General features: G+C 57.2%; 1 protein-coding gene across 2 annotated transcripts in view; it reads left to right on the forward strand.

The window, feature by feature from the left end:
• Positions 1-3,430: 3,430 nt before the first annotated feature.
• Positions 3,431-24,851, forward strand: part of HOMER2 (homer scaffold protein 2) — a 48,208-nt gene continuing 26,787 nt past the window's right edge. The window contains exon 1 of one of the 2 annotated variants that reach the window (XM_090263580.1): positions 3,431-3,600. In XM_090263580.1, coding sequence (XP_090119706.1) covers positions 3,596-3,600 — 5 coding nt within the window. In that variant the 5' untranslated portion in view covers positions 3,431-3,595. Of the gene's footprint in view, positions 3,601-14,774; positions 14,903-24,851 lie in introns of those variants that run through there. The other variant, XM_090263579.1, reaches the window with a different exon arrangement.

Genomic DNA, 24,851 nt, shown 5'->3' on the forward strand with positions numbered 1-24,851 from the left:
AGATTTATAGAAAAGTTGCAAAGATTATACGGAGTTCTTGTATACCCCTCACAGGGTTAGCATCTTCCATAACCACATGGCGCACGTAAGGAACCAACACTGGTACGTCACTGTGCCCTAAACGCCAGACCTCAGTGGCAGTTTACCAGTTTCTCCTCTTTCTCTTCTAGGATCCAGCCCATGACCCTGTTTGCATCTCATCATCACGTCTCAGTCCCCTCTGGTCCACGGCGGGTTCTCAGTCTTGCCTTGTTTTCCATGACTTTGACAGTTTGGAGGAGTGTTTTGTAGAATGTTGCTCAGTATAGATTTGTCTGGTGTGTTTCTCGTCATTGGATGTAGTTGTGGGTTTAGGGGGGAAAATGTCACACAGGTGAAGTACACATCTCATCACACCCTGTCAGAGGGCCTGTGGTGTCCACATGGCTTAACCTTGATCACTTGGTCGAGGGGGGGTCCGCCAGGTCTCTCCACTGTGAAGTTATAATTTTTCCCGTCTCATACTCTGTTCTTTAGAAGCGACTCACGAAGACACTCAGACCAACCCATTCTCAAGGGGTAGGCGAGTGAGGGTGTTAAATCCCGCCTGGAGGAGGGAGAATCTACACATATTTGGAATTCTTCTGTAGGGAAGATTTGACTCTTCTTTACTTCTCTACAATTTATATCAGTATGGACTTGCATATGTGTATTTTGTACCCTGCGTTATAGTCCTGAGCAGTGTGGCTTACTGTGTTGCGCACAGGCTCCGCCTTCGGCTGTTTTCAGTCGGCCCTTGTGTCCCTGAGGCAGGCCCCAGCCTTCCGTTTTCCTGAGCACTGCCTCCCTTTCTGGCATTCCCCCTGCCCCAGCCTGAGACCAACCATCTTGCTTTGAGAGATGAGGGGCCGTGATGTGGAGTCACCCTGATCGGCACAGGGGGCGCATGGTGCTTTTCTGCCCAGGGTGCCTGGTAGGGGTCGTGGGCAGCACCAGGGAAGGGCACGTGTGGGGCCACCTCCTGCCCCCTTTCGTTTCTCATGTGAGCCACCCGTTACCCCATCTGCCAGCCAGAGTGCAGAACGCCCCTCAGAGCAGCCAGCTGTGCTGGGGTTCCGGGAGCCTCTGCGCCCCACAGCGAGCAGCAGGAATCCGAGCCCCTGAGCCGGTGCTGGTCAAGTTCCGGCCGCCCAGACTTTTGGGGGCATCTCTGCCCTGCTCATTCCAAACTCTGGATCCATCCACAGCAGTGTTTATCTTCCCAAGGCTGCGATTTCAGATCGGGCTTCCACCCTACCTCCTCTTTCATGCGTGTTCAGTAGGGGTCTCTGCGCCCTTAGAAAAAAGGGCCGACCAGGCAGTTCCCCAGCCTCCCTCACCTCCCACAGCGGGCCCCTCTGCCCTCTCTAAGGCTCACCCCTCCCTTCCCTGGGACCTGCCCTTCCTTCCCACATCTCCAGTCTTGTCCCCCCTCACCGGCTCCTCCGTTCAGCCTTAAAGGACACTCAGGTCTTGGCCTAAAAAGACCCCCCTCGGCCTTGCCTCAACCTCCAGCCAGCAAGGAATCTCTCTCTCCCTCCTTCAGGCCGCTGTAAAAAAGACACTTCACCATCATCTCCCTTGACAACTGGAACCATGGAGACCATGTTAATGGGAAATTTTCCACAGAAAAAGGGTGACTGTGTTGGCTTTGGTGGAGGGGGAGGCGCTGAGAGGGAAATCAAGTGGCCCCTCTCTAGGGACAGTTCCGAGATGATGAAACCCTACTGACAGAGGCTGACTCTGAAGCTCAGACGAGGCCCTGGGTGTCAGGGAGCTCTGGGGCTGGGGCTGGGGCTGCGCGTAAGGAGAGGAGTGGAGGCCGCTGCTCACAACGGACGGGAGGGGCGTCCACTGCAGTCCTTGTCTGAGCGGCCCTTTCCTCTCCGCTCTTCACTGCGAAAGCTTGTACCCAGAGTGACAGCCGCTTTGCACGGACTGTGTCACTTCACGTGGGCTCACACCTGTGGCACTGCCCTGCTTTCCGCTGACCGTGAGAAGCAGAGCAGTGATTCACCAGCCCCACCTGGCTGGCGTCACGGCATCTTCCCGAGGTAACATGGGCGTGCCCTTCCCAACATTGGAGCCAAGGAAACGCCTGCTCAGCGTTGGGACACTGCTTGGCCCCACTGCAGTGTGACCCTGTGCTAGTACCCCTGAATCAGCTGAGCTGGCTCCCGCCATTTATTCCCCATTGTCACTGCGGGGAACTCTCCATGGTCTTTGGAATTCAGTGTGTGATAGATAGGGTTCCTCCAGGGTCATGTGCTTATCCATCCCTGGCTCTAAACTGGAGCTCACTGACCCTGGCCAATTGTGTGTGTGTGTGTGTGTGGCCTGGCCTATTCGTTAATTCGTTCTTCTAGAATAGCATGTGCAAAGTTCCTGGGGCTGAAGGGAGGCTGGCCAGTTGGCTGGAGTGCAGCAAGCAAGGGGGAGCTTGAGAGGAAGACGGGCTGGAGAGGACAGTGGTGACACAGTGGGGCCGGGCCTCGTGTCCATGTCGAGTGTCGTGGTCTTCACCCCAAGGACAGTGGGGCAGAAGACACCGAAGGGTTTTTAGAGGAATGCTGTGATCACACTTGTGACTGTGAAAACTACTGACCGGTTGTTGGAGCCTGCTCCCCAAACCTCGAGCGGTCAGCAGGTACAGTGTGGTCCTAGGAGAGGTAGGGGCTGGTAGGGTGGCCCTGCTCCCCCGGCTGTTCCTTGACTTCTCGCTGCCCTGAGGCGCCAGGTTCCCGGGGGCGTGTGCCCTCCGCAGAGGAGGACCAGTCCTGTGATGGCTCTGCTCCGAGTTCCGCTTGAGTCCTTTCCAATTCCCGCGCCCTAAAAACCAGGATGAGCTCGATCAAACCTCCTTGAAAGCAATTAATTACCCTCCAGTTGAGAACCCTCATCCCATCTTTTCTCAGCGAGGAGCCCAGCACAGCTGCTGCGGGTGGGGACCCTTCCTGCCACGTGGGCTTCGGGCCCCCTGGGCCGCCCCGCCTGGCAGCGGACAGGAAGATGAGGGGGCTTTGAGGGGCATGGCCGTGCCCCTCTCAGATTCTGGAGAGCCCAGCTCCTATCTGAACGTGTGACCTTGGGCAAACCCCTCCCCTCCTGGGACCTCTCTGTGCCCTCAAGTGCGCACTGAGGGGCGCCCCGAATCCCCCGCCAGCTGCGAGTGAGGCTCAGGCTGGCAGTACGCTCGCGGCCGGCAGCACGGCGCGCAGCCCCCAGTGGGCAGGCGGCGGGGGCGCACGGTCACGGGATCGCAAGAGGAAGGGGTCCACCTGGGAGGCCGGTGGCCGCCGGGCACTGGTGCCCGCGCCCCGGGGGCCCCCGAGGTTACGTAAGGAGCGGGGCGGGGCGGGCACCGCCCCAGCGCGGCTGCCCTGCCCCCGGTGGCCCGGCCCCCCCGCCCGCCCGCGCCGGCGGCGGCAGTGGCAGCGCAGCCCGCGGAATGGAGCAGCGCCGGGGCTGAGCCGGGCGCGCAAGGGCCGCCGCATGTGCTTCACGGGGAGCGGCTGCCGAGCGGGCGGACAGCGAGTGCGAGAGGCCGCCTCGGAGCCGCCGCGGGAGAGCGCCGGAGATGGGGTGAGTCTGCGGGCCGCCACCCGCGCCGTCGCGGAGCCCCCGGGGCTGGAACGAGCGCGCCGCCGCCCCGGCCCGCGGCCCTTCTCTCCGCGCCGCCCGGCCGGCTTCCCAGCCTCGGCCATGCGGCGGTCCCCTCCTCGCGGCGCGGCCAACTCCGGGGCCTGTGGCTGTGAGTGCGGGGAGCAGTTCGCCCTTCTCCGCGGTGGGGTTTGTGGCACACAGCATGGAAATCCAAGTTTTCCTGGAAAGGACATGAGCAAGCCCCGCACAGGGAGGGCGGACTTCGCGGTGACGGGGTGGCGGCAGCCTGCGGCGCCTGGCGAGGCTCCGGAGCGAAGTTGAAACACTCCGTCGGTGTGACGAACGCTTCTGAGCATAGAACGTAATTTAAAAAGCAGGACCGATTTCCCCTGGCGTCTCTCGGAGTGGCAGGCGCCGTGCGTCGGAGCCACTGTGCTCGCAGCAGCCACCTCCTAACGCCTGCTCACCCGGGAAGCGCGCTTGGAGGACGCGCCGCCAGTACTCCGGGCACAGTTATCCTGCCCATTTCACAGGCGAGGAAACTGAGGCCGGCGTGCCTGGGGGACTTCCCCCAGCTGATGAGCATGTGCAGAGGGACACTGTGTGTGGGCAGAGGGGCAGCCACAGCCTGACGGTGCGGGGCGGGTTCGCAGGGGAACTGGAGTTTCTGAATCTGTGTCCCCCGCTGCTGAGCTTAGCGTCCTTACCGCTGTCCTTTTATCGTGAGGCAAAGACTTGGCCTTCCTGTCCGGGATGGGTGCGGAGTGGACAGGGAGCAAGATTGTTCTGGGGGCTGCCTCCCGCTCCCGTGGGTCTTGCCCTAGAAAAGTTTCTGCAGGCATTTTAGCTAGTGAACTTTATCTGTGGGGGCTGCAAAGTGCTTGAAAGAACCAGAGGCAGATCAAGAGGAACTTGGAGGGATTTTGAGGACGAGGGCTCTGGCCAGGGGGGCAGAGGCGGGCCAGGGGACGTGCTTCGGGCACGGGTGCAGATCCAGGAGGTGTCACATGTACAGAGACCGGGGGTGGGGGGGACTCACCAGGGGTGCCCCGGCTGGGGAGCTGACTTCCTGTAACATGTCCGGGGACCCCTTTCTTGGTAGGCTGTGAAAGGGCTGCGCTGGGAGCAGTGGGAAACTTTGTGGCTCTCAGATTTCACCCTTAAAGAACATGTGTGCAAAGGAGTTGGCAAGTTTAGAGCCTGAGATGGAAGATAAAGGGACCTGGTGATGTTAACTTCCTGCTCCCCGCCCCCGGCCAACACAAAACCAACCCAATACACCGGTGTGATCAAAAACAAATATTGAAACTCCGACTGCTTGAGATCAAATAGTTCTGTGGAAATGAAAATGTTTGCTCATAAAAACTTCAAGAACGTGTCAGAAACTAATTTTTGTTTGTGGGGAAGCAGGGAGGAGTAGCTTGGGGATTTTGTTTAAACGTGGACGATGTCTTTCATGTCATTTTAGCGTCATACATAAGTGCCTGGTACTCCCTTCTTATAAGTAAGGGCGGGTTTGTAGCTCCTACCTACTTCTGCCATTTTTAATATATCCACTTCTATAATTTATGGGAATGCACGAGCCGTGGTTGTAAAATGAGCTGGAGCTGGGGCTGGATAAGCAGTTTCGACAGAGGGAGGTGGAGGGAGCCGTTTTAACCGAAAATAGAACCAATGTCATCCTTGCTGAGAGTTGAGCGGCGCGGAGGAGGAGGAAGAACCGGGGAGGGGCAGCCCGCAGGGTACTCCTCTGTGGTCCTGCGGCCTCCCCGTGGCTGTGCATGTAGACCCGGTGAGGGCTTAAGGAAAGCATCCGAATTTGCCTGTCCCCACTGCAGATGCCGGTCCTCGTCCAGGTGTCCTTGCGTCCTGCTCACGTGGGACGTGCATCACCCTGCGCGGTGTCCCCAGCAAGCAGCTTTTTCCTACCTCCTCTCCTCCTCAGACTCCCCCTTCTCCCCACGCACTGGCCTCCCTTTCCAGTGGAAACAGAGGGGCCAAGACCTCAAACCCCCCCCCCCCCCCCACTCCGGCAGCCCCTGTGCAGCTGCCCTGCTATTGCCCTTCCCACCTGCTTTGCTGAGTGGGCAGCCAGTGCCCCCTCTGGTCCTGCCCGAACCCCACTCCTCCCAGGAGACCGTCCATCCCACCTCCCTCACCCCCTCAGGAAACATTTCCCCATCTCCCACCTGCCTCTCCCCAGGCCCTTTCCCAGCTGCGCAAAGCACGCGTCAGTCCAGCGCTGCCCAGCGGACTCCGTGCCGCCGGAAATGTCCTGCGTCTGCACAGGCTGGCGTGTCTGCCTCATGTGGCTGTTGGGCACTGGAGAGGTGGCTGGCATGGCTGAGGGCCTGAGTTTGTCCTTTAATTCACATTTAAACAACCACATGTGGGCTGAACGTTGGCTCCTCTTGTCTAACACCCCCACTTCTTTGCTCCCCTTCAGCTGAAAACATCTCAAAAGCTACATCCAAACTCACTGTCCCCACTCCTTGTCTTCGCCCGTCCTTTGCTCACCCCTCACACTCTGCTGTCCGGCTTCCGCTCCCACCTCTCCCCTGACCCTGCCAGGGTCACTGAGGACCTGCAGGCGCTAGACGCTGTCCTTGTCTTCCTCTACCTGTCAACAGCACTCCTCACCATGGCCGCACCTCCTCCTCGAAACCCCTCCCCTACCAGCTCCCTGCCGCCTGATGGTCCCTTTTGCTCCTGTGCCTGACCTCTGAGTGATGGGGTAGCTCGTCCTGGTCCCCTTCCGCTGTCATTACTGTCCCGCTAGGCCTGTCATCCACTCCCAGCTGTGGCTTTAAGAATCAACTGCATGCTAATGAGTCCCACGTTTCCTATGGGCTTCTGACTCTTGACCATGCGTGGAGCTCTGGATATTCCTTTCTGCTCTCTCTCTCCCCTGTCTCCCCCATCCCGGTCAGTGGCCCCAACACGCATCCGCTTGGCCAGAGTCGTCCTGGAGTCTTGTCTCCCTCACTGCCCGCTCCGCCCCGCCCCGTCCTGGCTGTCAGTGGGTCCCAGGGGTCTGCCTCCAGGATGTGCTGGAGGGCGTTCCCCTCTCTCCACCATCAGAGCTCCCACTCTGTGCTTGACCACTGCTGCCTCCTTCCTGCACTCACTGCCTAACAGACCCCCGGCTCCCACTCGGGGGTGTCTCTAGTCTGTTTCCCACACTGGACCCCTAGCAACTGGCTTTTAAAATCGCACATCACATCACTCTCTTCCTCATACAGCCTCCGGGCACCGAGAGGCTGGCCGGCCCGTGCCCCACTCCACCTTTGCCTGCCCTTCTGCCGGCCCTCACGGCCCTCTGCTCACACGGCCTCCTTGGCTTTGCCTGCCCTGCCTTTGATCTTTGAACTTGCTGTTCCTTCTGCCTGGAGTGCCCTTGCCCTGCAAATACCTTTGTCTGTTCCTTCGGATTTCGACATCAGGGTCCAAATCCTGGACGTCCAACAGGCGCTCCAGCTGCTGCCACGCACACCCCTGCTCAGCTTTCCCGGCCACCCCCTTCCTCGCTCACACAGGCGCACCTTTGTTTCCGTGGCGCACCGCAGTCACCTGGGCTGTTTGCTCTTTTATAATCCCTTCCCCACCAGCGTCTGGCAAGGCCCAAGTCTTACCTTTGCCGCCAGGGTGTCCCAGCACCCAGCCCAGTGTCCCACACCTACGAGGACCCCGTCAATATTTTTGATTGAGTTCAGGCTGGCGTATTCTGGGCGGCCTCACCTGGACGCTGGCCTGGAAGTTGTGATAATTTTTAGATTACCTTTTATATAGCTTGCTCAATTGAGAGTTGCAAGGGCCAAGAGAGAAAGAAATCACCTTTGGGTGCATTTCTTTTAATGCCTGAGCAGGCCAGTTAGCCTTATTGTGGCGGGGTTAGTTTTCAGGCCATCGGCTGTTGTCCAAGTATTGGGGTTGTAAATTGTCCTTTTACCTGCCTGCCTGTGAAGGGCTAACAGAAAAGCCGGCTTGCCTGCCGTTGTGACTTTTAGCTGATTTTGTCAGTGTTTACAAACAAGATCTACCGTATTTCTGTTTCGCTTCAGCTTACACGCATTCATTTTCTTCAGCCAAGATTACATTGCAATGCGCGGAGGCCACAATCTTGGTTATCTAACACCTTGGGCCTTCTTTCAGTAATCCATACCGGCTGCTTTCTTTTGGTGTTCATCCCCTCTCCTTTAATTTTCCGTTCCTCCTGAATCACTCCAAAGTGTGCGGTTCCTACGAATGACGGCCTTTTATTTGGGGTTTGTGTTGACTAAAATAGGTGCAGCTTCTCAGGTGTGTGGAGGGCACCTGTCCTCTCTCGGTCCCGTCCGGGCATTTTTAGACTTCCCTTCCTAAGGTTCATTCCCTCTCTTCCTCTGCAATGCAGTTGGAGGGTCTGATGGAGATCCAGGATGAGCAGACCTCCGAGTGAGTTCCTGCCCCTGTGCAGTTCATAGTTTAGAACGGAGACAAGCCACAAATAGAAGTACCAGCTCTTTGGGACCAGTGCACTATGAGGAGGGGCTGGGTAGGCCACTAGCGTTTGGTCCGACCCTTGCTGCTTAGACAGCCCTCTCCCTCATGCCGGGGCTGGAAAAATACAGAGAACTTGGGATGGGGTGAGCACCAAGGAGATGTGTATTGAATAAGTGAGTTATAGGAACGAACAGCGGTTCTCAACCTGTGGGTCGCGGCCCCTTTGGGGGTTGAACGACCCTTTCACAGGGTCGCCTAAGACCATTGAAAAACACATATATAATTACCTATTGTTTTTGTGATTAATCACTATGCTTTAGTTATGGTTGGGGGTCACCACAATATGAGGGACTGTATTAAAGGGTCGTGGCATTAGGAAGGTTGAGAACCACAGGGCACGAACAGATACTCTCTTCACTCTGGGTAGAGTCAGCGCTGACTCTCCTGGCTCTGAGGGCTGAGCACGGAGCCCTGGGCGCACCAGGTGTGTGCACATAACGCCCTGCAGGAGGACCAGAGCGAGGGAAGGTGTGTTTTTGGCTGATGCACTCAGTGATTTTGTGTCGACGACTCGGTTTCTCTTCTGTCATGGCTCCTGGGGAGCTTAGAGCCAGATGTGCCGTTGCCTGTAGCAGGTTTACCCATTCCCTTGTTCCTCGCCGTGGTTTATGGCCCCACTCTGATTTGCCTTCACTCTTTCTCATCTCCGTTTTTTTTTTTTTTTTTAATAACATGAAAATAGCTTTGCTTTTGCTCTAATTATAAAAATATTACATGTTCATACTAAAACATAGCAGCATAAAGAAGGACGTGAAAATGACTTGTGTTCCCATGTTGCAGGGGTGACCTCCAACATCAGTCAAAGGCCTGTCTTTGCAGACTTTTTCCCGAGTATGTACGTCTTTGTGTTCAGAGCTAGGTATGTCTATAAAGAGCAAATGTATTTTTAACCAAATGGCATCGTTTTATACATCTGTTTTGTAACATAAGTTTTTAACTTAAAATACCCTGAGTGGACATTTTTCCATGCCAGTAGCTATAAATCTACATCATCATTTAAATCCACTCCTAATTTGTCATTTTGCTGGGCTTTATACATCCTTATAAACCTGCTTAAATCCTTTCAAGAACAAGGGGATATATACTTAAAAAAACTAAAAAGACGTTTTGACAGACCCTTAAAGCAGTTGTTGGCTTTTTACATGAATTACCGAAAGAGGAGAGCTGTGGAGGGGACCACGATCACAGCGAGCACCGGGTAATTTGCGGTGGCGCTGTAATTTTGGGTGCGTCACCGTTCCTCGGGGAGTCCTGGTGGGAACACAGAGTCATGTTGTTGCTAAGGGTGGTTGGCGGACAGGGCCTAGCTGCTCAGATGGTTTCTGCTTGTTTGGAAAGACCAGGACGGAGAGATTCTGCCCTGAGGCTTGGGTGAGGAGGTTCTCTGCCAGCAGAAAGCACCGGGCCGGCCTCCTCAGAAGCCCTGCGTCTGGGGGACGTCGCACGTCCTCCTCCACAGGATTCCCTTGGTGAGAGGACTGGCAGGGACATCCAGATAGGAAGGACGTTATAGGCCCCGAGTCGGTTGTAAGGCAGTTTTATTTTTAAAGCACAAAACCTGGATGAATCCTGTGATCTATCACTTTAGCCAGTGCTGACACTTAAAACCTTTGGGAAAAGACTACTTTGGGTTCACAGAGTGGGGAGAGGATCTCCTTTTCTGTCTGAAAAGCTGCCCACTCCCACTTTGTCACAAGTGAACAGCAGTCCAAGAACAGATTTACAATAATGGAAAGGCATTTTCCAGAATATTAGAAATCTTAGGTGTACCAAGTCCTGACCTAATCAGTCTTGAGAGTTAGACTTTGTTTGTTTTTTTTTTGCCGGTGAAAATAAATTGAGCAAAACAAAGCTTGGTCAGGAATTCAGGCCAAAGTTTCTCATTCGCGTTGGCATTGGCACTCTGGTCTCCTAGCGGGGCTTGCTGGGGGTCTGCACGTCTGGGTGCCGCACGCGTGGGCCGCCCCTTGTTGCTCTTGTGGGAAGCGCGTCGGCTTGGAAGCCTTTGCTCAGTAAATGTTCGAAGAAGCCTCCAGTAGTTCTGCCCCTGGGTGCTGTGAGTCATCTGGTACCATCCTGGTAGAATTTATTTAAATTATATTTCAAATTAGCTTGTTAGAACAAAAATATGCTTGTGGGGAGCGCATTTAGACATTTGTCAACAACTGGAGAGATCTTTTCAAAAAGCACTTTTATTCACAAGCCTGGTTGATAGTGGTATTATTATTCCTCTGAGGAATTGGGGACCGTGGTGTCCCCTCCTCTGTGCAGAAAAGCTGAGGATAAGGCATTGCCGTCAGCCAAGACCATCAACCTGAGAGCCATGCTCTAAGGAACCCTGTAGGATACAGGCGCCTCCCAGCCCATCTGAGGCGGGGTCCCAGCCACGGGAGGGGCTCGGGCAGGCCCCTTTCTCTTGGCCTTGATCATCACTGAGGAGCTGCCAGGGCCCAATGGCCCTTTGTCTTCCTTCAGCTTTGGGGGCAGTTTCCTCTGTGGGTTACGGGGTGGAGGGTGTCTGCAGGGAGCCAATTAGTGGGGAATACTGCAGACCCCACTTCCTGGGCATTGGCTCCCTTTTGGGATCTTTAATGGGGAAAGATTTTAATTGGAATGGTTCAGATAAATGGAGAAAAGGAAAGTTGCTTTGATTTCTGGGGAAGGGGGCTGACAGGGTTGGTTCTCATGGGGAAAAGGCATGGAGCCTGTTGTGGGGGGCCCCAAAGGGCAGGAAAAGGCTCCCAGTAGAGGGGCCTCAAGGCAGATGTCAGCTCAGTGGGCATGAGGCAGAGCTCCCTAACATGTCCGTCGAGACTGGAGGGGAACCAGCTGTCTCACCGACTTGTGAGTTCATTACTCCCAAGGGACCCCAGTCCGGGGGGGGGGGTGCTGGGGAAGATGGTGACGTACAGGCAGGTCAGACCCCAGCCCCCCGGCTGGCTGAGAGAGCCTGGCCAAGTCCTCTCTCTGAGCCTTATCCATTCAGTGATTGAGATGATTGAAGGAGAAGATGTCTGACACGTCAGGACTCAGTGAGTGGTGGCCACATTCATCATCACCGCCATCATCATTGCCAGCATCACCTTCGCCCTTTCTGCTTCGGGTGGGGGATTGGCAGGTGACCCCTGAGGCCCCTTCTGGAGGCCGTGGTCAGAGACCGCCTCCCCCCCACCTGTACCCCTCTCGGGCACGCCCCGGTGTTCACGCACAGCGCTGAGCAGCGCCCGGGTTGGAGCCCTGGCATCAGCACCCCAACGGTGGGAGGTTTGTGCCCTGGAGCCTGGCCCCCTGTCCCTGAGCCTCTTGGGGGGTGTTGGTGGGGGACGGTCTGTCACAGGCCCGAGGACAGGAGAGGTCAGGAGAGCTGACCCACATCGGCCAACAAGAAACCAGTCTGCCAGCCAGTTGCAGGGGCTTTGTGGGGGGCAATGGGAGGCGCTGAGGTGGGAGCACTGCTGAGCAGAGGGAGCGGGGGAGGCTGGGTTGCAGCCGCTCTGATGTTTCCTGGTGGTCGTGCCATTGACTGAGCCTGGGAGCACAAGAGGAGAGGCGCTGTTTGGGGGAGATTCAGAGTTCAGTTTTGGGTGGGTATGATGCATTTCCTCTTGTGAGTAGAAATTCAGCTCGGGGGTTAGGACAGAGCCAGGTGGGACCCTGGGAAAGGACGGTGATGGGAGGGAAGGGACAGAGGCCAGCGGGTGAGGGTCAAGGTGATGGGCCTCAGAGCAGAGCCCTGTTGCAGAAGGCAGAGGACAGGAGGCTGGGTGGGTGTCTGCTCAGCAGGGGCAGAGTCCTCAGAAAGCTCGGGTGGGGTGGGCACCCAAGGTGCACGCTCTGAAGTGCTGCTGGGGAGTGGGGGGTGCCAGGGCACTGGGGGGTTTAGGGGCAGCTTCGGCCAAGTGTGATGGCCCAGACCCATTCGCAGGCGAGGTAAGGAGGTGGGTGGGGAGGGGATAGAGCTGCCTGGCCGAAGGTGAAGGTGAGCTTGATGGTGCATCGGCCTCGAAGGGAGGTTAATTTTTGACTGAGGGCAGAGAAAAGGAGGAGGCAGAAGATACTCGGGAAAGCAGAGAGGCAGTGAAGTTGTGGGCGGGAGGGAAGCAGAGGAAGAGCTTAGAGGAGGAGCCCGCTCGGGAGAGGGCAGGTGGCGCCCTCAGAAGGGGCACGGGGCAGGCACGCAGGCGTTTGGGGCTGTGGCCGGAAGGGGGTGAGGGAGCTGGGCCAGGGCCCTTCCTTCTTGCTGTGAGCTGAGGAGTTGGCCTGAGAACCGGGGGTGGGTCAGAAAGGAAGGAAATAGCCTGGTACAGCTGGTAGTGGGGTTGGGCAAGGAGTTCCTGGAGCAAAGACAGCTCTGTGAATGGCCTCGAGGGACCCGTCGGAGGTTCAAGAACGTGGGTATGAACGGTGCTCGTTGCCGCAGCCGGGCCGGGGAGTGGGAGCAGGCGAGCAGCCCCAGACCAGATGGTGGGTGTGCGCCCGGGGCTCACCGTGGTCAGACTCCCACGTGCACTGCCGTCCACAGCCTTGGGCGACGCTGCCTGGGAGGCGGGAGCGCCCACTCCATCCCCATCAGGCACCTTCCTGCCCGTGATTCTCGGAGGAGCCAGGCACTGATCTGTCAATAATTCTCCCAGACCCTTTCTAAAAACACATCGAAATTCTTGCTAGCATGACCTCCTCGAGTAATGAGATTTGTAAGTTTATTAACCTCTGTGCGAAGTGGGTTTCTCTGCTCCGTGGGAACGTATCATCTATTGGAGGGAATGGCCGTTCCTGTGGTGATGTGGGCGGGGGGGGGGGGGGGGAGCTCCGTGCCTGAGGGCAGAGGCGCAGTGGGGGCGGCGTATCCGCGCCCTCTTCCCTGAGCTCCATCTGACTTAGCCTGCGTCCCCGGGAAAGCGGGCCGATCGCTTCTGCACAACCCCCCCCCCCATTTGGTGAGTCTCACACCGACCCAGAGCTGCGACGGTCGGAGAAACCAAACCACACCAAACCCTTGTTTATGTCAAGGAGTCTGATTCTCTCAGCATGAGAAGGGGAGCGGAGGGGATGGCAGCGCTGCGTCCTGTGCAGACGAGCGTATCTAGACGGTGCCTCCATCAGCACTGGCCGGGGAAGCCACCGCAGCGGGGAGCGGCTTAGGATGTTTGCTGTAGGGCCGTGTTGGAACACACCCGCTGTCGTCCCAGATCTGCCCATGTCCTGGGTGGGTGTTTGGTGAAAGCCACTTGCTAGGATCCACCCCAGTGGCCAGGATTCATGACGTCACCCTCGCTGATTTGGCACGCCAAGCCTGCTGTCACCTAGCCTGATCTACCTGCCTTCTCTGTACCCTGAGTACTTGGCCCAGGCTCCTCTGTGTTGTTCATCACTTAAGACATTTCATTATAACACAGTGTTATATCAACACATTGCCATAACCTGCCCCCCCCCCCCCCCACTTTGCTAAAGAGACCAGCGCAGCCCCATGGCAACAGGAGCACCTCTTACGTAATTTCACATGTTCTGGTGTCCACTGAGAAAACATGAAAGGAACAGGTGAAATGACTTTGAATGTGCTTTACCCCGACACATCCCGAGTATTACCCTTTCAACATGTAATCAGGGGTGAGTACATCAGATTCAGTCCCTCTTCCCATGGAATTTACATCCTAGTGAGGGGAACAGACGCCAGCTGTCCCTGCTGCCACCCCCTTAAAAAGACACCTGTAAATGGATCCACAAATAAAATACCTGCAAGGTGTCCTCGGGGCTGTGAGGGAAAGAGGCAGAGGCTGAGAAGGGCATTGGAGTGTGGTTGAGATGCCTCTCGGAAGCGGTGACAGTGAAGCTGCCATCTCAGGTGGAGAGGAGGAACAGAGCCTTCTAGGCGGAGGTCGGAGCAGGTGCGGTGACTTGGAGTGGGAAGGAGCTGCCTGGAATGTTCGAGAAGTTGAGCTCAGGCCACGGGGGAGGGGAGAGCCCGGGGTGTGGGGCTGGAGAGACTCAGGGCCCCGAAGCCGGTGGTGGGGGGCTCCTGTCTGAGGTGCAGCGAGGGTCCGTAGGATGGGAGGGCTTTCATAGGGTGGCGACACTTCTGTGTTGAGAAGACTCTCCGGGGCTTGGAGAGTGGAGTGGAAGGGGACAGGAAGGGAAGCGACGGGGCCAGTGACAGAGTCCCTGGGGTTCAGGCGCAGAGGATGCTGGCCGAGGCTGACAGGCAGGAAGAGGGGAGGGAGAGAAGCGGGCAGGCCCCGTGCATGGCTGCAGGTGGGTTTGCGGGAACGTTCAGCAGGACTCCCTGTGGGGGCAGGGAGAGGAGGGAGTCCAGAGGTTTTCTGTTGAAGCATCTCGCAGAGGTGGGGGAGCCTAGAGCCGAAGGTTCGGAGTTGGCGTGGGGAGCCAAGCGCGGGGATGAGTGGGGCTGGGGGGCGGCCGTGGGTCACGCATCTGGGGCTCTGCAGAAGCCGGCTGCAGGTAGGCTGGGTGAGGCCATTATCGGAGGGGTAGGCGGGTGAGGAGAGGGCCCGGGAGCCGGCAGCACCCACTGGGGAGGTGGCATCGAGGCGGAGCAGGTGCAGGAGGCGCGGCCAGTGAGGGAGGAGGAGAGTGGGCGTTGGCGTGAGGGTGGCTCATGGAGCCCTGTCTCAGGGCATTGGTGTCAAGCGCTGCTGAGACGCGGCCTGGGACTCAGCAGCATGGCGGCTGCCGGTGGCCCTGACCTCAGCCAGCTCGGGGGCGACGCGGAGCCAGGGACCAGGTGGGTCGGAAGGTGAAGGGGAGGCTGTATGGGGCTGTGTGGACCCCTTCTGCAAGGCGTTGACTGCTCAGGGAACAGGGGTGTCAGACACGATCATGGCGTATGTAAGCCAGACTCCAGCACGTGTGGGTGCGGAGGGAGTGCTGGCCCCAAGGAGGGGCACCAGGGGAGCCGAGGTCTAGAGGAGATGCAGGTGGGTTCCAGGCACCAGGGGAAGGGCCGTCCCTCGGCTTGGGCGTGGTGGCAGGGGCCCGTGTCCCAGCCCATGGCCCGTGTTTGCGCCGCGAAGTGTGAGGCGGGCCATCCCCTGAGAGCGCGGATGTGAAGCTTCCGGGGAGGAGAGACGTGAAGTTGTCTGGGAGCGGCCGGCGAGCGTGCTGGAGGAGCCCAGGCTTGTGGGCTGTCGCAGTGACAGTTTGAAGCCAGAGAACATCGGTTTAAGTGCAACTCGTCCACCCAGTTGGGTGACGTCGCCCAGTTGCTTGGGTGTGGGCCCAAGGAGGCAGGTGGCGGGTGTTCGCACGGGACTGGCCCCAGTGATGGCTGCCATGGGCCGTGAGGTGGGTCTGGGCCTTCAGGGAAGAGAGGAGCCAGCAGGGGGTGGTGCATGGAGGCCTCTGAGGTGGGGACACCTGAGCGAGTGAGCTGCAGAGAGAGGCGGTGTGGCAGGAGGCAGGGGGCTGGGGCGCACACCCCGAGGTGCTGCAGTTTGGGAAGTGAGGGGTCCTGGTGCGGCTGTGGGAGAGGGTCCCTGAAGGGGCGCCGGCACGGAGCCTTCTTCTGGGGGAGGTCAAGGAACTTTGCCCCAGGAGTTGGGGGTCATCCACATGCATGGTGACAGTGACGGGAGGGGGCCGAGGAGGAAGCTGGGCTTGGAGCTGAAGCCCCTGACCAGTGGCAGGAAGTGACTCTCAGGCTGGTGGGAGCAGGCGACTGGCGTGGCCTGAACTTCAAGGGCATAAAGGGAGCCCCGTGTGTGTGTGTAGGGTGTGTGTGTAAGGACACCCATGCCCTGACCCCTGTGGTCTGCTCTTGTGGAGGGTGACAGCAGCAGGTCAGCTGTGTGTGTGGCGGGGGGAGTTCAGTTGCGTCACCGGGGCAGTGCGGGGAACGGTCTGGCCGGGCAGCTGGACAGAGATCTGTACACATGTACGTGCATTTCTGGAGAGGGTGTTCATAGTTTTTATCAGACGTTCAAAGGGTCCTTGACCCAAAGCAGATCAAAACCACTCGTTGAACAGATTTGGGCACTTTAGCTTGGAAACGGGAGAAGCTGGCCAGGAGGTGAGGGTAAGGTGCGGATGGATGGCAGCTGCCGTTTGGGGGCAGGGCGCTTCCTCTGTGTGAACTCAGTTGGAGGGACTCAGGCCCGTGGGGTGGAGGTGAGGGGGCCTGAGAGCGGCCGTCACCAGTGGGGTCTGCACAGGGCTGGTGACAGAAGGAGGTGGGCCTGTGATGCTTGTGATGCGCCAGCTGTGTCCAGACCGTCTTGTTTGGAGGAGTAAACAGGTTTGGGCTGAGCTTTGCTGGGAGCAGGGAAGCCCCTGCAGGTGCTCAGCTGTGCCGTTCGGAGGTGCAGCGGCCCTGGAAGCCCACCCTGCTTTCTGGAGGCAGCACATTAAGTATCAGCTCAGGACCGGGACCCTCCCCTCTGGGAGCCTCAGCTGGCCCTCCGAGGTGTGGGAACAGCGCTCCTTACCCCACGGCCTTGGCTGTGCTCAGCCCCTCCCCACATCTCACGACGCCCTGAGCCCCCCAGCCGGGTGCTCTGCGTGGGCTCCCTTTTGTGACTTGCAGCCTGGTGGGACGAGCACTGAAGGGGGCTCGCAGGCCTGGCGTGAGCGCAGCTTTATCTCTGGGGGGCAGGGCTGTGTGCCTCTCACCCAGAGTGTTCCCAAGTGATGGTGGGGCTCTCACCTCACTTTGGCACCAACAGGATCAGAGAGATCCGCTAAATTTAAAAGTGACTCCCATGGGGATAAAACCGGCACTTCATCAAGTTTGGATTTGTCAGAGCTTCCTGCTTTTTTCCCTTCTCTGTTTTTTTTTCCCCTAAAAAAACCAGACATGCCTCGCCAAGGACGGAATATTCTGGAAAACTGGAATTGGACTCGCACAGCCTGATTGAAAGCTATATCACTTCCTTCAAGGGAAGAAGCTAAAAAAAAAAAAGCTGCTCCTTGGCTTCTCCCATGCATTTTAAATGTTCTGCAAAGGAAACAATGCCTCCTTCCATAAATAATTAAGTGGAGTTCACTGAGAACGGAGAGTTGCCCAGCCTGGTCGCACTGGAGCCCCCAGGGCGCCTCTCTCCGGGGGAGAGCTTGGGCGGGTGCCCGAGAAGTTGTCCGGGCAGAAAAATTGTGCAGCTTCCAACATCTGGCTTTCAAGCGCTTGCTGCAATGGGCGCAGCCCTGGAAATGTCACAAAAGAGGGTGAAGGGGGCCCGCAGGGTCCCCCCAAGAAGCTGCATCCATCTTGTTCTCATCTCCCATGAGTTCTCAGGTGGCCTTACTTGTCCCTTCACTGCCACCTGACTGCCACATGAGGTGACTGGCCTCAGACCAAGTCTGTGTCCTCCCAACTATAGCATTGGCACTGGCTTCTGAATGTACTTAGTGGAAATTTCTGGAGAATCTGTGCAGGGAAGAGGAGGCTACTTTTATCTTCTGGTGGAAGGCCCTTCCCTCCGTAGCCGTGGTGGCATCTCCGATCGGGCGATTATTTCACGGTGTCTGTCTGGTCTGTGGGTGCATGGGCCCCTTCTCTCGGAGGCCGCGGGACGGAGTGCTGAGCACACACAGCATCAAGCCACGTGATCACTGTGGCGTCTACCTGGTTCCCGTAGAAGAGTGAGTTCTGTGAGGGTGAAGGGAACCAATATTTATTGATTATTGGTATGCATTCTATCATGTAAGATTTATGGATGAAGAAACAAGTTCAGAGAGGATAAGTTACGTGATTCAGGTCACACAGCCAGGACACAGAGTGGGGCTAGTGGTTATATATGTCGTTTGCCTCTGAGGTTCACACACTCTGCAAGACTTTTACCATTCCATAACAAAAACAACCTTTGTTTCCAAAGTACAACTTGAAGTTTAAAAGAAAAGCAAAAAAAGAAAAAGAAAAAGAAAAGCAGAGAGGAGCCCCAAGGAGGTCTGGTTAGCCCGCCTGTCAGAGGGCAGGAGCTAAAAGCAGGGATTGGCTCAGATCTGACCCTCTCGCCATCACAGCCAAGTTTTCTATGACTGCTCGTGCCCAGATCTGCTGGTCTGTTCCTTTGTCTTCCCTCGCTCATCTGTCTGTCTCCTGGTGTCTCCCTGGTCCTGTTTCTCAGATCTCAGTAGAGGCTCTCAGAAGGACTTCAGCCTTCAGTCTTGTTGAATTGCACGTTGTGATCACGTCTGTTAAGACATTATTCAGATTGCCTAGTAGGAATCCAAATCTCAGATAAATAAGCCTGTTTGGCCAGGTCTGCGTCGGGTTAGTTGTATTGATACTGACGTTGCTATGAGGGCTGTAAGTTCCCCGGAGCCCACGTTGCTCTGGGGCCTAGTTTTCCGCGGTGCCCCGCGCTCGTCAGTGGTTCGGTCTTTAGCTGGTTGCCTGCGTTGTTGATCCCAAAGAGGCACAGAGTGACGTGGGTTTGCCGCGGTTGTTCTTGCCAAGTGCTGGGACCGCTGCGCTGTGGTTGGGGCCTCCTGGCTGCTGGGCTCGCTGTTGGCAACCTGAGCAAGAAGCGGCTTCAGCGCAGTGGCTCCGGGCCTGGTCCCCAGTCACACGGCACTTTATCTCCATCACAGCTGGGGGTTCCGGCCCCTCCATCCTTGGTGAGAGGTCGGACAGGAGCCCCACACTGTGATATCTGAGCCTCTCTGTGCATCTTACAGAATTTGTTCAGCTCGTTTATGCCTTTTCTCCTAGAGCAAATCTCTTATCCACGTGTAGCTAAAGTAACTGAGCGGGTCCTGAGTGCAGCTTGAAGAGGAAGTCGGACTGAAAATGGGATCTGAAACCTAGATAGTATCTACTTGAGTGCTTTTTTTCAGAAGTTCATAGCTGATGGTCTTCCAGGCAATCTGGTTTTAGAAGGAGCGTTTTGAGGTCACTGCTGGAACAGGTAAAAGCCGTTTTCCCCACATTCACAGGATCCAGTATTTGCATGGTAGAGGCGGAAACCGCCGTAGGTGCTCTGACCTCCGTGTCTGAGGGCTTCTGGTGCTTTCTGCCTGGGCTTATCAGAATCACCAGCTTTATTTAGGTCACCTGTATTCAGGTGGCAGCCAGTGGCAATGGAACTACATCCAACCAGTCTGGGTGGAGGCTCCCCTTGCCCAGCCATGACCTTCTTACATCCTAACTTTGCTCCTTCATTCCATTAAGTAGCATTTACTGAGCACTCCCAGGGTGACTAAGATGGATTTGGCCCCTGTCCTGGTAGAGTTTACAGTATAGCAGGGAAAATGGAGATTGAGTAATCACAAAAAAGATCCATTCGAGCGTTTGTGGAGTAGTGTGTGCTAGGCGCTGTCCATGGTGTTGGGAACCACACAGACGCGTCCCTGCCTTCCTGAAGCTTACTTTCTAATGAGATACACAATAAATAAAAATAAAGCAAACAAGTGCATTTTCTGGCACGTAGAAGACAGAAAGTGCCGTGGGGAGCAGGGGCAGGTACGGGTGAGGGGAGTGTGGGCCGGGCCGGTGGGTGGGTGGGTGTCAGCTGCCGAGAGTGGGACGCGTGAAAGGAAGCCTGTAGAGGGGCTGGAGCTGAGGGTAAGGGACAGGCTTCGGCAGGGGCTTGGGGAGGCTGCGGGACAAGGGAGGAAGGGACGTTTAGGTGACTGAGGGCCAGTGGGCGGCACCATCTGTGTGTCGTATGGAAATGACTGAGAACTGAGGCAGGCCCCGTGTAGGGGAGAGGGTGGTGATCCAGGAGCTCAAATCATGGAGAAAGGAGGGGACGTCACCCAGGGCTTGGGTAACAGCAGCATGGAGGGGGAGGGGGTGACGGAGCCCGATGATGAGAGATTCAAAGGCGGGGGCTTTAGAGAGGACGGAAGAGGGTGGCTTGGAGGGGGCGGTGAGAAGCGGGGGGCCCGGGTATGAGGAGTGCTTGGCGGGAGAGCCAGAGGTGCTGCGGGGGTGGACAGCGGGGCCCTCTGGCCTGGAATGGAGAGGCGTCTGTGATACTGTGGTTTATAATAAGCAACGGATATCTGGTCTTCCTCCTGGGTCTGGCCCTGAGCCCCAAACCCCTTGGACTCTCCTGGTAAAGGCGTCCTTTGTTGTGTTAATGAGGCGGCTTTTGGGAAGCACCTGAGGGGAGGCGCTGGTTGCCAAGGGAACGGCGATGAGAGGGCTGGAGCTTTCACTGCCCCCCACCCACCCCTCCCTGAAGGGGAGAGGGGCCGCAGGTTGAATCAGGGTTGCCCACATCAGGAAGCCTCCGTGAAAACGCAGAAGGGCGGGACCTGGAGTCCGGGCTGGGGAGCAGGTGGAGACTGGGGAGAGTGAGTGGCGTGCGGGAGCGCAGGGGCGCGCCATGCGCCTTCCTGGGCCTCGCCCTGTGCACCTCTTCCATGTGGCCGTTCTTGACTTGTACCCTCTGCAATGTAATACGATGGTGACCCAGTACGTAAAACGTGTCTAGCAAATTAAGAGAACCCAAGGAGGGGACCGCTGGGACCTCCACTCTACAGCCAGCGGGTCAGAAACACAGGTGACGCCCGGACTTGCGATCGGCCTGAAACGGGGGCAGTCCTGTGGGGCTGGGCCTTAAGCCCGTGGGCTCTGCCCTGTCTCCGGGCGGGCGGGGTGGGAATGGAGCTGAATGGCAGGGCGCCCAGCTGGTGCCCTGGGGAGTCAGAGCTGAGCGCAGAATCTTGGCTTCCCTGGCCACAGCGGAGGAGGCCTGGCTACGGGTTGGGGTCCCCAAGTGTTTGCTCAGTGCTGTGCTAGGAGGGGACCTCAGGCTCTGGGGGTCGGATGGAGACTCGGTGGCCACCCAGGAGGCTGGCTGCTGCCTGCTGCCCATCTTACCGAGCAGGAGGTTGGTTGCTCTCCGTGCTTCAAATAGACCCAAGAGGCACCTTCGGGGCCGTGAGCCCTGGGGCAGGGGCCCAAGGTCTGGAGGACTCAGGAGGCATTTTCTGGGCTCTGTGTGGACTCTTGGGACTTGGGGAAGGTCTGTGAGGGTGCTGCTGGTGAGCAGGACTGGGGTTTCTGGATTGTTCCGTAAGGCCTGGGATGACGCCGTGGTCAGGGATGGGTGAGGGTGAACCTGTGCTCCCAGGGCCTGCTGAGCGGCTCCGGAGCGCCTCAGCCGCTGCGTGGTGGTGGGGGCGCAGCTGAGGCCCGGGAAGGGGGCCAGCTGAGCGGGGGTGGGACGGCACTGGGGACAGGCGCTGTGGGCGGGGCGGGGAGGGGCCGGGGCTCTTGCGGGGCTGGGTGGCTGAGGTGACTCTCACTGACTAGCTCTGGGTGGCCTTGAGCAAGCACCTTAATCCTTTCCCTTCCCGTTTCCTCTGTGCAATGAAGACGGACTCCGACTCTGACTTCGCAAGGTCGTTGGAACCGTCGGGTGAGCTGTGCGTGTCAGCGCCCAGCGTGACGGCAGCGCACGACGGGTATGCGCTGGGCCCTCCAGGAAAGACCTTGTCCCGGGCACGGCTGGGGCCTGGTGCCGAGGGGCTCCACACGGCTCGTGGCCACAAAAGGCGTGTCCGCGCTGAACGCCAGACCTCTTAGGAGAGGGGCACGAGCTGCTCTGAGGGTGGAAGGCGAAGCGGAGCCCCGGGAGAGTCTACGCACGAGCCCCCCGGCCCCTCGGAGGGGCAGCACGCACAGGTGGTGCCGGGCCCGCTGTGACCCCAGCGGGCGGCCTCGTTCACTGAAAGTCAAGCATCGGGCCTTTTCCAAAAGGGAGAGGAAGCTGTGGGAGACCCAGGGCGGAAGGACCTGTACGGGGTGTGTGCTCATACCCCCGCGGTCCTCTCTCTCAGTGCACCCCCCTCGGGCCGCTGTTGAGATGGGTTTTCTGAGTGCCAGGACCTATGTGGCTGGCACACCGTGCAGCTGTGGCCCTGGAGATCATTCCGATCGGTGCTTCCCCCCTTCCTTCGGGCCAGGCCGGGCTGTGGGAAAGGTCATTTGTGCGGCACCTGGGGAGGAGGTTGCTGGGGGGGCGCACCTCGGCCTCCAGCTGTGCCGGTCCAGCCCGCAGCTGAGCGGGTCAGCATGTCTCACATGCGTGTAACATGTTACCGGCTGTCCTGCTGGAGAGAGGGCGTCCCCGCTCCCCGAGGAGGCTCTGTGTGTTTGCCTTGTGGGATCGCGCAGGCTCCCACTAGCCGGCAGCTGGCCACGCGGGGCCCTCGGCGACTCGGGTTCCCGCAAAGCTGGCCACAACTTCAAGCGCTTCCTCTCTCGGGGGGCTGTGGGGGCTCCAGAAGTGGAGACCTGGTCTCTGCCCGAGGGGCTGATGGCCCAGTTTGGGGGCTACAGCACACGTATAGTGATCCAAAGGCAAGGCAGAGTGTGTGAGGGCTGCCAAGGGGCTGGGCGCCCGGGAGGGAACCCGGTTTGGCGCTGGAGCCGGCGCCCCTGATGGGAAACGTGACCAGTTTGCACTTTGCTGTGGATGTAGGATTCTGCTCGCTGGGGGTGGCCTGAGCCGGGGGTGGAGAGAGCAAGAGGCGTCCGGGGGAGGCGCAGCCTCACAGAAGGCAGGTTGGGCTAAACTGCTGGCTGGGGGAGGGGCTGATGGGGAGGAGGCCGCAGAGTCGGGTGGGGACCAGGCCGGGTGGGGGTGCGATTTCCTCTGAGGGGCGACAGCACAGGCGGTTTATGAACAGCCAGGCATGGGGGGCACCTGTGGTTGGTGAGCCTCGGGCGAGGGCGACGCGGTGCACAGCAAGGGAACCCAGCACACACGAGGCCCCTTTTCCTTGCCTGTCGCTTGCCGGAGGGCCACAGGGGCTGACGTTGGACCGAAGGTGGCCTCACTGGGAGCCAGTGCGCGCCTGGTGCCCGGGCTCCGCGGGGCTGTGGCCCTATTTCTGTGCTCCTGCCGGTGCCCGTGCTTATTTTTAACCTTGGGCCTTTGTAACGTGGGCTGTGCGTGCAGGCTTTGCTTTTGAGTCAAAAGGTTCTCCTGGGCTGATGGTCTTGGTTTAAATTTGAACAGTCTCTTTATTTAATACCCCATGTATCCACCTGACATTCTAGGGAGAGCCACACAGTAATTTGCTGTTTAAAAAGCCCTGGAAAGAGGAAACCCACCCGCAGCTGGCCAGCTCCCTGACTCGTCCCGGCAGATCGGTGTCACGAGCCGCGGGGTCAGACAACGGAGGTCTGTGTGTTGGCGGTGGCCGTGGTGGCGAGCTGGATGGAGTCCCGCCACCCCCTCCACCTCCTGCCAACAGGAGTTCGTGCACTAGGGGCTCCGGATAGAATGTCTGTTATCTTTTGAGCATATGCAAGTTGTAACTGAAAAATTAATGACATTCACGTAGAGTTTGAGGTGTAGGATTCAGCACATGCACTTATTCATACCTTTCCTCCCAGAACCCATTAGGATGATAATAGAGAGGCTATTAGAAGTATAAACCTGTGACAGCCGAGTGAACAGGAGGGAAGTACCAGCAGCTGAAAGATGGCACCAAGTTTACAGGGGATAGGAATTGGGATGGGGGATAAGAATCCCGCAGAGGAAACGGGGGCCCAGACCACTGTTGGGGACCCGCTGGACTGTTTTCCAAAGCGGCTGCACCATTTTGCATCGCCCCAGCCGTGCATGAGGCCCCAGCTTGTCTACATTCTCTACGGCGCTCCTTACTGTCCATCTTTTTGGTGACAGCCCTGCTGGGAGGGGTGACGTCGTATCTCACTGTGGTGTTGGTTGGCCTTTCCCTGGTGGTTGACGAGGCTGACCCTCTTTTCCTGTGCTTTTTGGCCATTTGTAGCACTTCTCTGGAGGTAATCTGTTCATATTATCTGCCTCATTTCTAATTGGGTGATTTGTCCTTTTTGGTTGATGAGTTCGAAGAGCTCTTTAAACGTTCTGGATACAAGTTCCTTATCAGAGGTGTGTGATTTGCAAGCATTTCTCCAGTTCTGTGGGTTATCTTTTCAATTTATCTGATGATATCAATTGCAACCGAGAAGTTTTTTATTTTGATGTCGAGCAGTTTTGTATTTTTCACTTTGGTGTTTGTGACAAGTTCCCCTTGATGGCATAGTTGAAATCTTAGACACCATTTCCCTCCTTCTGTCCTGGCTGCTCTCGGCCAGGTTCTCCTCTTCCTGCGCCTGGACGTTTGTGTAGCGGTTTTTTATGAGCCTCTAGCCTCTCCCCACTTCAGTCCATCCTCAGTACGAGGCTGGTTGTCCCTCTAAGAGGTAGTTCTGGTTGCGCTGCTCATTTGCTCTAAAATCAGCACTTCCTGAATGTATTTACCATGACAGAATTCACCCGTTTTGAAATATTAGTGGGAGATCAACTGATTATAAGATACACTAGTCCCTCTCTATATCGCAGTTCACTTATTGCGGCCTCACTGTATCGCAGGATTTTAAAAAATATTATATTTAATTATTGATCGGGGATTTTCTGCTATATTGTGGGATGTTGCGGTACTGTGTACGTATGTTGTTAAAGTTATGTAGGTTTAAGCGTGTAGAATATGTCTAAGAACATCAGTAGTGTTTATAAAAGTGTGGAAAAGGTTAATAAGGGACTGGAAATGGTTTATAAATGTGTGGGATGGGTTTATAAAGCCTTAAAAAATATATATAAATACTAAAATAACTGTAAGGTGCCTACTTCTTGGATTTTCACCCATCGCGGGGGGTCTAGAATGTAACACCCGCGATTAGTGAGGAATCACCGTATAACATATTCTTAAAGTGGGTAGCAAGATGTGGCCTCCCAGGTGAATTAATTGCT

This window comes from Furipterus horrens, unplaced genomic scaffold (genome assembly GCF_987537825.1).
Source record: "Furipterus horrens unplaced genomic scaffold, mFurHor1.1.pri manual_scaffold_16, whole genome shotgun sequence".
Taxonomy (NCBI): domain Eukaryota; kingdom Metazoa; phylum Chordata; class Mammalia; order Chiroptera; family Furipteridae; genus Furipterus; species Furipterus horrens.